Source organism: Oncorhynchus tshawytscha, unplaced genomic scaffold (genome assembly GCF_018296145.1).
Source record: "Oncorhynchus tshawytscha isolate Ot180627B unplaced genomic scaffold, Otsh_v2.0 Un_contig_2678_pilon_pilon, whole genome shotgun sequence".
NCBI lineage: Eukaryota > Metazoa > Chordata > Actinopteri > Salmoniformes > Salmonidae > Oncorhynchus > Oncorhynchus tshawytscha.
Genome location: NW_024609785.1, coordinates 365,647 through 378,257, shown reverse-complemented (window position 1 = coordinate 378,257; position 12,611 = coordinate 365,647). Strand labels below are relative to the sequence as shown.

At 44.5% G+C, this 12,611-nt stretch overlaps 1 protein-coding gene across 1 annotated transcript in view; it reads right to left on the bottom strand.

The window, feature by feature from the left end:
• LOC121838728 (perforin-1-like) overlaps positions 1-12,611 on the bottom strand; it is a 38,737-nt gene that overhangs the window by 9,915 nt on the left and 16,211 nt on the right. Inside the window, exons 2-5 of the mRNA XM_042318076.1 lie at positions 11,774-12,127; positions 11,440-11,679; positions 4,419-4,635; positions 1,042-1,350 (exon numbers count right to left, since the gene is read on the bottom strand). Coding sequence (XP_042174010.1) covers positions 1,042-1,350; positions 4,419-4,635; positions 11,440-11,679; positions 11,774-12,120 — 1,113 coding nt within the window. The 5' untranslated portion in view covers positions 12,121-12,127. The remainder of the gene's footprint in view (positions 1-1,041; positions 1,351-4,418; positions 4,636-11,439; positions 11,680-11,773; positions 12,128-12,611) is intronic.

The following is a 12,611-nucleotide window of genomic DNA, read 5'->3' as shown; positions in this document are numbered from 1 at the left end:
ACACACCAACACAGTCGTGAAGAGGGCACGACAACGCTTCTTCTCCCTCATGAGGTTGAAAAGATTTGGCCTCAGATCCTCAAAAAGTTCTACAGCCGCACCATTGAGAGCATATTGACTGGCTGCATCACCACTTGGTATGGCAACTAATTGGCATCTGACCGCAAAGTGCTTACAGAGGGTAGTGGGTATTTGACCGCAAAGTGCTTACAGAGGGTAGTGGGTTAAGAACAAATTCTTATTTACAATGACGGCCTAATAGGGAACAGTGGGTTAACAGCATTGTTCATGGGCAGAACAACTGTTTTTTTTAAAGAGACTATGCTAATAATAAGCGGGTAGCAGCAGTGTAAAACAAATGGGGGGGTTCATTTGAACTAGGCAAGTCAGTTGAGAACAAATTCTTATTTTCAATGACGGCCTAGGAACAGTGGGTTAACTGCCTTGTTCAGAGGCAGAACGACAGATTTGTACCTTGTCAGCTCAGAGATTTGAACTTGCAACCTTTCGGTTACTAGTCCAATGCGCTAACCACTAGGCTACCATGCCGCCCACATACGCTGTTGCCTAGTTACCCCTACCTATATGTACATATCTACTTCAATTACCTCATTCCCCTGCACATTGACTCTGTACTGGCACCTCCTGTATATAGCCATTTTATCGTTACTGATTGTGTATTTATGACTCAACCACCAGGGGCCCAAATTATTTTGTTGAGTCACAGGTCGCAGTTGAACTCACATAAGACTTGGCAAGATGTTTAGAAATGCAGGAAATTAGCTTTAAATGTGCAAAATGTTCTCTACGCCAACAACAGGGATGTGAGCAGTTTGGGGTGGGTGTTTGTTACTACGTCCATAAATTACAATGTCCAGCCAGAACTTTTCCACCTATAAAAAGGTGTGGGTCCAGACCTTATTATTTCACCTTGTGTCCCAGGTCTAAATCAGTCCGGGATTAGAAAGAAAAATAGCTGTGGAACTGGCTTCAAGGTCCAGATCTGAATTTGAGATAAATATATGAACAACCATTAGCTACCTTCACTCCCTGCTGGACAGCCGTGTTGGGTATGAGCAGGTGCAGAGGCATCAGAGAATAGTAGATAACGTCTGGGAGGTTCTTCAAGGTTCTCATCCAAGTATGGAACCCCACTGAGTCATTACGGTTGAGTGACAGCTCCCCCGGCCAACTGGAGCCTCCCACCACCTTGGTGTGGTGGCTGAGGAAGCTAGAGCTGTAGGAAGTCTTCGAGTCGTGGTTGTCCAGAACTTTGGAGCATCTTTCGACGCTTGAGGAAACTGACTTCCCAAGACTCCCCTTAAAACCCGCGGACAAGCAGGATTCCACCTGCAAGAAGGGGAGAGATGGAATACAGAGCCATATATTCAGAGAGTTGTTTATAAGGTTTCTTCCATAAAAGACTGATACATTTACTACTACTTTTCTGAAGGTAACTGAACATCTAGAAATAGATTTCTAATCTAGTGCACCTGATTCTAATAATTAGCTGGTAGATGAGCTGAATCAAGTTAGTTTCAACTAGGGTTGGAGCGAAAACCTACAGGAGGACAGTTCTCCACGAACAGGATTGGGGAACCCTGGACTAGATGGATGTAAACCTACAGGAGGGTGCTCTCCAGGAAGGGGGTTTGAGGGGCCTGGACTAGAAACAAGTCTCTCACCGTTGCCGCTTGTTATAGACGCCCCTCGGCCCCCAGCTGTGCCCTGGACACCATACGTGAATTGATCGCCCCCCATCTATCTTCAGAGTTCATACTGTTAGGTGACCTAAACTGGGACATGCTTAAAACAACCCTGCCGTCTTACAATCTAAGGTAGATGCCCTCAATCTCATACAAATCATCAAGGAACCTACCAGGTACAACCCAACATCCGTAACCATGGGCACCCTATTAGATATCATCCTGACCAACCTGCCCTCTAAATACACCTCTGCTGTCTTCAACCACGTTCTCAGCGATCACTGCCTCATTGCCTGCGTGCGTACTGGGTCCGCGGTCAAACAACCACCCCTCATCACTGTTAAACGCTCCCTAAAACACTACAGCGAGCAGGCCTTTCTAATCGACCTGGGCCGGGTATCCTGGAATGATATTGACCTAATCCAGTCAGCAGATGATATCTGGTTGCTCTTCAAAATTGCTTTCCTCTCCATCTTAAATAAGCATGCCCCTTTCAAAAAATGTAGAACTAAGAACATAAATAGCCCTTGGTTCACCCCAGACTTGACTGCTCTTGACCAGCACAAAAACATCCAGTGGCGTTCTGCATTAGCATCGAATAGACCCCCGCGATATGCAACTTTTCAGGGAAGTCAGGAACCAATATACTCAATCATTTAGGAAGCTAGCTTTTTTTTCAAACAGAAATTTGCTTCCTGTGGCAGGAAACACTGTCACCACCGATAAATCTACGATAATCAATAATTTCAATAAGCATTTTTCCACGGCTGGCCATGCTTTCCACTTGGCTACCCTTACCCTGGCCAACATCTCAGCACCCCATGCAGCAACTTGCCCAAGCCCTTGCTTCTCCTTCACCCAAATTCAGACAGCTGTGCTGAAAGAATAGAAAAATCTGGATTCCTACAAATCAGCTGGGATAGACAATCTGGACACTCTCTTTCTAAAATTATCAGCCAAAATTGTTGCGACCCCTATTACTAGCCTATTCAACCTCTCTTTCGTGTCATCTAAGATCCCCAAAGATTGGAAAGCTGCCGCGGTCATCCCCTTCTTCAAAGGGGGAGACCGTCTAGACCCAAACTGTTACAGACCTATATCCATCCTGCCCTGCTTTTCTAACATCTTTGAAAGCCAAGTTAACAAACAGATCACCTACCATTTCGAATCTTACCGTACCTTCTCCACTATGCAATCTGGTTTCAGAGCTGGTCAAGGGAGCACCTCAGCCACGCTCAAGGTCCTAAACGATATCATAACCGCCATTGATAAGAGACATTACTGTGCAGCCGTATTCATCGACCTGGCCAAGGCTTTGACTCTGTCAATCACCGCATTCTTATCGGCAGACTCAATAGCCTTGGCTTCTCAAATGACTGCCTCACCTGGTTCACCAACTACTTCTCAGATAGAGTTCAGTGTGTCAAATCAGAGGGCCTGTTGTCCGGACCTCTGGCAGTCTCTGTGGGGGAGCCACAGGGTTCAATTCTCGGGATGACTCTTTTCTCTGTATATATCAATGATGTCGCTCTAGTCTATCACAGTGCCATCCGTTTTATCACCAAAGCTCCATATACTACCCACCACTGTGACCTGTATGCTCTCGTTGGCTGGCCCTCGCTACATATCTGTCGGCAAACCCACTGGCTCCAAGTCAAATAAAAGTCTCTGCTAGGTAAAGCCCCGCCTTATCTCAGCTCACTGGTCACCATAGCAACACCCACCCTTAGCACGTGCTCCAGCAGGTACAATGCACTGGTAATCCCCAATGCCAACACTTACTTTGGCCGCTTTTCCTTCCAGTTCTCTGCTGCCAATGACTGGAACAAATTGCAAAAATCTCTGAAGCTGGAGTCTTATATCTCCCTCTCTAACTTTAAGCATCAGCTGTCAAAGCAGTTTACCGATCACTGTACCTGTACACAGCCAATCTGTAAATAGCACACCCGACTACCTCATCCCCATATTATTACTTACCCTCTTGCACCCCAGTATCTCTACTTGCACATCATTATCTGCACATCTATCACTCCAGTATTAATGCTCAATTGTAATTATTTTCACCTCTAGGGCCGTTTTTTTGCCTACCTCCCTACTCATCTACATTTGCATACACTATACATAGATTTTTCTATTTTTCTTTCTATTGTGTTATTGACTGTACGTTTGTCTATTTTGTAACTCTGTGTTGTTGTTTTTTGTCGCACTACTTTGCTTTATCTTGGCCAGGTCGCAGTTGTAAATGAGAACTTGTTCTCTACTGGCCTACCTGGTTAAATAAAGGTGAAATAAAATTTTAAAAGAACAGGGTTGGGGATTCCAGGTCTAGATAAATGTAAACTTACAGGAGGGCATCTCTCCAGGAACGGGGTTGGAGAGCCCTGTACAGGAGTGTAGCTCTCCAGGAACAGGGTTGGAGAGCCCTGTACAGGAGGGTAAGTCTCCAGGAACGGGGTTGGAGAGCCCTGTACAGGAGGGTCTCTCCAGGAACGGGGTTGGAGAGCCCTGTACAGGAGGGTAACTCTCCAGGAATGGGGTTGGAGAGCCCTGTACAGGAGGGCATCTCTCCAGGAACAGTGTTCAAGAGCCCTGCACTAACATTATATGGCTCTGGTTCTATGTAATGACTACAGATTGCTGTTTGAATTCCTGTAGCTTCCTTTGATGGAAAATGTTGTCTATTACAACAGGCATTGAGACTAAGTAAGTCACCTGGTTTGTAGAGAGGCCACTATGTGAAGCCTGACAGGTGTGTATTGCTGTGGTCATCGTCAGCCGGCCTCCCAGGTCAACTTGGCGGATGTAGTGAGTCCCATAGCTGTCTATGAGCCGGCGGTACTGGGCCTTGGAAGTCTTAGAGTATGAACTCAGACGATCAATGTCCTTACGGAACTCATCGCTGAGAGTTGGAGTGTTTGGCGTGCGATAACTGGAACACAGGAATTAGGATATCAGATGTGAATTCAAATACGACACAGAGACGACCTTGATCTACAATTGGTCGACCCTTTCTCAGCCTATAGCACACAGAAGCAATGGTCCTTTCAACATTTTGGTGGGTGTCACGGTAACAGCAGGTCACATACAAAAAAACACATTACAGCTTGAATGTGTTAAAAATCAGAACTCAAAAGATCAGATTCCATATGTTTTTTGTTGTTGTTGCTTGTTGCTGTTCGCACATTGGGGAAAAGATCAGATGTATATCAGATATGCCAATACATCAGAACTGGGGTGTCTGTGTGAACAAAGCCTTGATGAAATGAAAACCCTTATTGAAAAAACACATTGGAAAATCCACATCTTGCAAATGTGGAATTTTATTTCACAATATTAAACAGTGAGTTTTTGGAACACTTCACATGTGATGATATTTTATACGAAATGTGGATTTTTACATGTGATCACAAATGTTCACACGATGCCCTGTTACTCATTATCAAAAGACACACAGTGCTTTTCAAATTACATATTTGACACACTTTGACTAAATCAAATCAAATCAAATGAAATGTATTTATATAGCCCTTCCTTACATCAGCTGATATCTCAAAGTACAGAAACCCAGCCTAAAACCCCAAACAGAAAGCAATGCAGGTGTAGAAGCACGGTGGCTAGGAAAAACTCCCTAGAAATGCCAAAACCTAGGAAGAAACCTAGAGAGGAACCAGGCTGACAAGGGGTGGCTGGTCCTCTTCTGGCTGTTTCTGGTGGAGATTATAACAGAACATGGCCAAGATCAAATCAAATGTTCATAAATGACCAGCATGGTCTGATATCTAAAAGGCAGAACAGTTGAAACTGGAAAGCAGCACTGCCAGGTGGACTGGGGACAGCAAGGAGTCATCATGTCAGGTAGTCCTGGGGCATGGTCCTAGAGGGCTCAGGTCCTCCAAAACCTAGAAAGAGAGAATCAGAGAGAGCACATGTGGGGTGGCCAGTCCTCTTCTGGCTGTGCCGGGTGGAGATTATAACAGAACATGGCCAAGATGTTCAAATGTTCATAAATGACCAGCATGGTTGAATAATAATAAGGCAGAACAGTTGAAACTGGAGCAGCACGGCCAGGTGGACTGGGGACAGCAAGGAGTCATCATGTCAGGTAGTCCTGGGGCATGGTCCTAGGGCTCAGGTCCTCCAAGAGAGAGAAAGAGAGAATTAGTGAAAGCTCACTTAAAGTCACACAGGACACCGAATAGGACAGGAGAAGTAATCCAGATATAACAAACTGACCCTAGCCCCCCGACACATAAACTACTGCAGCATAAATACTGGAGGCTGAGACAGGAGGGGTCAGGAGACACTGTGGCCCCATCCGAGGACACCCCCGGACAGGGCCAAACAGGAAGGATATAACCCCACCCACTTTGCCAAAGCACAGCCCCCACACCACTAGAGGGATATCTTCAACCACCAACCTACCATCCTGAGACAAGGCCGAGTATAGCCCACAAAAGATCTCCGCCATGGCACAACCCAAGGGGGGGCGCCAACCCAGACAGGATGACCACATCAGTGAATCAACCCACTCAGGTGACGCACCCCTTCCAGGGACAGCATGAGAGAGCTCCAGTAAGCCAGTGACTCAGCCCCTGTAATTGGGTTAGAGGCAGAGAATCCCAGTGGAAAGAGGGGAACCGGCCAGGCAGAGACAGCAAGGGCGGTCCGTTGCTCCAGAGCCTTTCCACTCACCTTCCCACTCCTGGGCCAGACTACACTCAATCATATGACCCACTGAAGAGATGAGTCTTCAGTAAAGACTTAAAGGTTGCGTCTCTGACATGGGTAGGCAGACTGTTCCATAAAAATGGAGCTCTATAGGAGAAAGCCCTGCCTCCAGCTGTTTGCTTAGAAATTCTAGGGACAATTAGGAGGCCTGCGTCTTGTGACCGTAGCATACGTGTAGGTATGTACGGCAGGACCAAATCAGAGAGATAGGTAGGAGCAAGCCCATGTAATGCTTTGTAGGTTAGCAGTAAAACCTTGAAATCAGCCCTTGCTTTGACAGGAAGCCAGTGTAGAGAGGCTAGCACTGGAGTAATATGATCAAATTTTTTGGTTCTAGTCAGAATTCGAGCAGCCGTATTTAGTACTAACTGAAGTTTATTTAGTGCTTTATCCGGGTAGCCGGAAAGTAGAGCATTGCAGTAGTCTAACCTAGAAGTGACAAAAGCATGGATTAATTTTTCTGCATCATTTTTGGACAGAAAGTTTCTGATTTTTGCAATGTTACGTAGATGGAAAAAAGCTGTCCTTGAAATGGTCTTGATATGTTCTTCAAAAGAGAGATCAGGGTCCAGAGTAACGCCGAGGTCCTTCACAGTTTTATTTGAGACGACTGTACAACCATTAAGATTAATTGTCAGATTCAACAGAAGATCTCTTTGTTTCTTGGGACCTAGAACAAGCATCTCTGTTTTGTCTGAATTTAATAGTAGAAAGTTTGCAGCCATCCACTTCCTTATGTCTGAAACACATGCTTCTAGCAAGGGCAATTTTGGGGCTTCACCATGTTTCATTGAAATGTACAGCTGTGTGTCATCCGCATAGCAGTGAAAGTTAACATAATGTTTTCGAATGACATCCCCAAGAGGTAAAATATATAGTGAAAACAATAGTGGTCCCAAAACGGAACCTTGAGGAACACTGAAATTTACAGTTGATTTGTCAGAGGACAAACCATTCACAGAGACAAACTGATATCTTTCCGACAGATAAGATCTAAACCAGGCCAGAACTTGTCCGTGTAGACCAATTTGGGTTTCCAATCTCTCCAAAAGAATGTGGTGATCGATGGTATCAAAAGCAGCACTAAGGTCTAGGAGCACGAGGACAGATGCAGAGCCTCGGTCCGATGCCATTAAAATGTCATTTACCACCTTCACAGGTGCAGTCTCAGTGCTATGATGGGGTCTAAAACCAGACTGAAGCATTTCGTATGCATTGTTTGTCTTCAGGAAGGCAGTGAGTTGCTGCGCAACAGCCTTTTCTAAAATTTTTGAGAAGAATGGAAGATTCGATATAGGCCGATAGTTTTTTATATTTTCTGGGTCAATGTTTGGCTTTTTCAAGAGAGGCTTTATTACTGCCACTTTTAGTGAGTTTGGTACACATCCGGTGGATAGAGAGCCGTTTATTATGTTCAACATAGGAGGGCCAAGCACAGGAAGCAGCTATTTCAGTTGTTTAGTTGGAATAGGGTCCAGTATGCAGCTTGAAGGTTTAGAGGCCATGATTATTTTCATCATTGTGTCAAGAGATATAGTACTAAAACACTTGAGCGTCTCTCTTGATCCTAGGTCCTGGCAGAGTTGTGCAGACTCAGGACAACTGAGCTTTGAAGGAATACGCAGATTTAAAGAGGAGTCCGTAATTTGCTTTCTAATAATCATAATCTTTTCCTCAAAGAAGTTCATGAATTTATCACTGCTAAAGTGAAAGCCATCCTCTCTTGGGGAATGCTGCTTTTTAGTTAGCTTTACGACAGTATCAAAAAGGAATTTCGGATTGTTCTTATTTTCCTCAATTAATTTAGAAAAATAGGATGATCGAGCAGCAGTAAGGGCTCTTCGGTACTGCACGGTACGGTCTTTCCAAGCTAGTCGGAAGACTTCCAGTTTGGTGTGGCGCCATTTCCGTTCCAATTTTCTGGAAGCTTGATTCAGAGCTCGGGTATTTTCTGTGTACCAGGGAGCTAGTTTCTTATGAGAAATGTTTTTAGTTTTTAGGGGAGCAACTGCATCTAGGGTATTGCGCAAGGTTAAATTGAGTTCCTCAGTTAGGTGGTTAACTGATTTTTGTCCTCTGGCGTCCTTGGGTAGGCAGAGGGAATCTGGAAGGACATCAAGGAATCTTTGTGTTGTCTGTGAATTTATAGCACGACTTTTGATGTTCCTTGGTTGGGGTCTGAGCAGATTATTTGTTGCAATTGCAAACGTAATAAAATGGTGGTCCGATAGTCCAGGATTATGAGGAAAAACATTAAGATCCACCACATTTATTCCATGGGACATAACTAGGTCCAGAGTATGACTGTGACAGTGAGTGGGTCCAGAGACATGATGGACAAAACCCACTGAGTCGATGATGGCTCCGAAAGCCTTTTGGAGTGGGTCTGTGGACTTTTCCATGTGAATGTTAGTCACCAAAAATTAGAATATTATCTGCTATGACTACAAGGTCCGATACGAATTCAGGGAACTCAGTGAGGAACGCTGTATATGGCCCAGGAGGCCTGTAAACAGTAGCTATAAAAAGGGATTGAGTAGGCTGCATAGATTTCATGACTAGAAGCTCAAAAGACGAAAACGTCTTTTTTTTTTTGTAAATTGAAATTTGCTATCGTAAATGTTAGCAACACCTCTGCCTTTGAGGGATGCACGGGGGATATGCTCACTAGTGTAGCCAGGAGGTGAGGCCTCATTTAACACAGTAAATTCATCCGGCTTAAGCCATGTTTCAGTCAGGCCAATCACATCAAGATTATGATCCGTGATTAGTTCATTGACTATAATTGCCTTTGAAGTAACATTAAGTAGCCCTATTTTGAGATGTGAGGTATCATGATCTCTTTCAATAATGACAGGAATGAAGGTGGTCTTTATCCTAGTGAGTTTGCTAAGGCGAACACCGCCATGTTTAGTTTTGCCCAACCTAGGTCGAGGCACAGACACGGTCTCAATGGTGATAGCTGAGCTGACTACACTGACTGTGCTAGTGGCAGACTCCACTATGCTGGCAGGCTGGCTAACAGCCTGCTGCCTGGCCTGCACCCTATTTCATTGTGGAGCTAGAGGAGTTAGAGCCCTGTCTATGTTGGTAGATAAGATGAGAGCACCCCTCCAGCTAGGATGGAGTCCGTCACTCCTCAGCAGGTCAGGCTTGGTCCTGTTTGTGGGTGAGTCCCAGAAAGAGGGCCAATTACAGTGCCTTGCGAAAGTATTCGGCCCCCTTGAACTTTGCGACCTTTTGCCACATTTCAGGCTTCAAACATAAAGCTATAAAACTGTATTTTTGTGTGAAGAATCAACAACAAGTGGGACACAATCATGAAGTGGAATGACATTTATTGGATATTTCAAACTTTTTTAACAAATCAAAAACTGAAAAATTGGGCGTGCAAAATTTTTCAGCCCCTTTACTTTCAGTGCAGCAAACTCTCTCCAGAAGTTCAGTGAGGATCTCTGAATGATCCAATGTTGACCTAAATGACTAATGATGATAAATACAATCCACCTGTGTGTAATCAAGTCTCCGTATAAATGCACCTGCACTGTGATAGTCTCAGAGGTCCGTTAAAAGCGCAGAGAGCATCATATATACCAGGCTTATGTAACATGTCCTCGTCTGGGATTTGAACTCACAACGTCTTGGTTCACAGCATTTTGAGCTTCCTTCTACGCCACCATATCCTGTGTCAATTATTGATATCAACTGTAATTCCTACACATTGGACTTCAAAGTTAATTTCAGCTTTGTTAAAAAAATACACTCAATAAAAACTATTATATTTATCATAGTGATCCAGGAGAAACATTAAAACAGCATAATTTAACCCACCAAAATTATACAACTATACACTTAAATTACACCGAAATTAGACAACTATACAGAAAACTCTTAAACTGCTGAAATAAGTCAATTAAATCAATGATGACAGAGAGAATAGTTAGATTAACTGGGCCGGGGACACAGTGACAATGTATCTGTGACACTGTGGCTGCGTTTACACAGGCACACCAATACTGATCTTTTGTCCAATCTGATCAAAATACAAATTAGAGATTAAAAAAAAAAAGTTTGTTTGATTGTTGATTTAAAAGTAGAGAATGTCCTGCCTAGTTATTTTACTAAACATGGTTATTTTTTAAACAAGTTGGTACATGCCATTGATTTAAATATGTCTGTAAATCTGATTTAAAGTTTTAAATTGGAAATACTTTAGTTTCTCCAGCAAGCCAACCCTGGAATGAGCTCCCTATAAAACACAACAGTTCAAAGACTTCCTTCTGCGTGGAATGGAAAGAAGTATATGGATGAGATCTCATAGTTTAAATGGACCCACTTGCTGTCCTTTTTTATACTTTCTAGCTGTGTTATCACTGCACTTAGACCTGCATGAGACATTCAAGCCTGTGGTTAAGCATCTATTAAAACATGCACCACTTAGCCCAGGGCTAGCTGGTCCTGTTCCATAGGAGGGTTAGCACTGCACTTAGCCCAGGGCTAGTTGGTCCTGTTCCATAGGAGGGTTAGCACTGCACTTAGCCCAGGGCTAGCTGGTCCTGTTCCATAGGAGGGTTAGCACTGCACTTAGCCCAGGGCTAGCTGGTCCTGTTCCATAGCAGGGTTAGCACTGCACTTAGCCCACTGCCTTTTCAGAGCAAGCCAATCACTTCCTCCAACCTAAAACAATCGTTCCAGAACATTCTGGAAAATTATCTCAGAACGTTTTGTCATGGTCCCCTGGAGGTTTATGTCTAGTTCCCGGTTTGTTCCAGGGATGTCCCCGAGGATGTTTTTTGGACGTCCTTGGGATGCTGTTGAATGGTCCCCTGGATGTTTTTGTCTAAAATGTTGTCATTTTTACATTTTGCATCCCGTGTTGTAAATAAAATCACATGAGATCATATTGTTTTCACATTTTGTTTAGTTTTTTTGTGTCACATGTGAAATGTTGCATCTGTAAGGGAAGCACTATAAAAGTTCAACAAATCATTATTGTTGTTATTACCTGTAGTAACGGCAGCGTAGGTTCTGTGAGAAGAAAGAGTGGAGGTCCTCTTTGGTCTTGGTCGTGGCAAAGATGGCTACATCCGACTGGGACCCTCCCATCTCTATGCTAGCACCCACGTCCTTCTCCACACTCACACTCACCGGTCCCACAGGTACGCTTACAGACACCTTCGCCTCACTACTCAAACCCACCTTCCATTTTGTAGAGATCTCATTGGTAGTGGACTGTGCCAGGTTACTGGAGGAGAGGATAGATGAGGAGAGGAGAGCAGAGGAGAGATGTTTACTGTCCAATTTCCATCAAGGAAACAGTCAGAAACCATCCTACTCACCTGACAGAGGCATGAGAGTGGCTGGAGATATCCTCAGTACAGTGGCTGTAGGACCTCCAGTCTACAACAGACAGGGGTATTTTCTGCAGCTCGTTCCCCTGTAGGGGGTTACTACACAGTGTACAGGTTTTACTGGGGGACAGGTAGGTCCTCAGGTCGATCAGGTAGGCCCCTTTACGTTTCAGGGTCACCACATCGAAACCCTCCCCTGCCAGGTTGTGACGGGGGACAAAGGGTGCAGAGTCACACTGGGATTGGCTGGCAGTACGACAGGTGAGGGCGGAGTCCAGTTGAGAAAGCAGAAGGAGGAGAGGAAGGGAGAAAAGAGGAGGGGCTGATAAAGGCATTACTGAACTAAAGGGAGGGAGGCGAGGGAGGAGAGAGAGTATGAGAGGAGTGGGGAAGAAAATGGAAGAGACAGAGGGATGAGAGAAAGTGAGAGGTTTGGGGGAGAGAGAAGGAGAGAGAGACTGTTTAAACTCCATGATGTGAAGCACTTTGTGACTTGAAATGAAGCCACTATATACAGTGGGGTTATGGTGCATTCGGAAAGTAGTCAGACCCATTGACTTTTTCCACATTTTGTTACGTTACAGCCTTATTCCAAAATGTATTAAATAAAATAATTCTCATCAATACCCTGTAATGACAAAGCAGCCCTTGCTCCTACATCGCTGGCATCAGTGTACAAAGCAGCCCCTGCTCCTACATGGCTGGCATCAGTGTACAAATCAGCCCCTGCTCCTACATCACTGGCATCAGTGTACAAAGCCCCTGCTCCTACATGGCTGGCATCAGTGTACAAAGCAGCCCCTGCTCCTACATCACTGGCATCAGT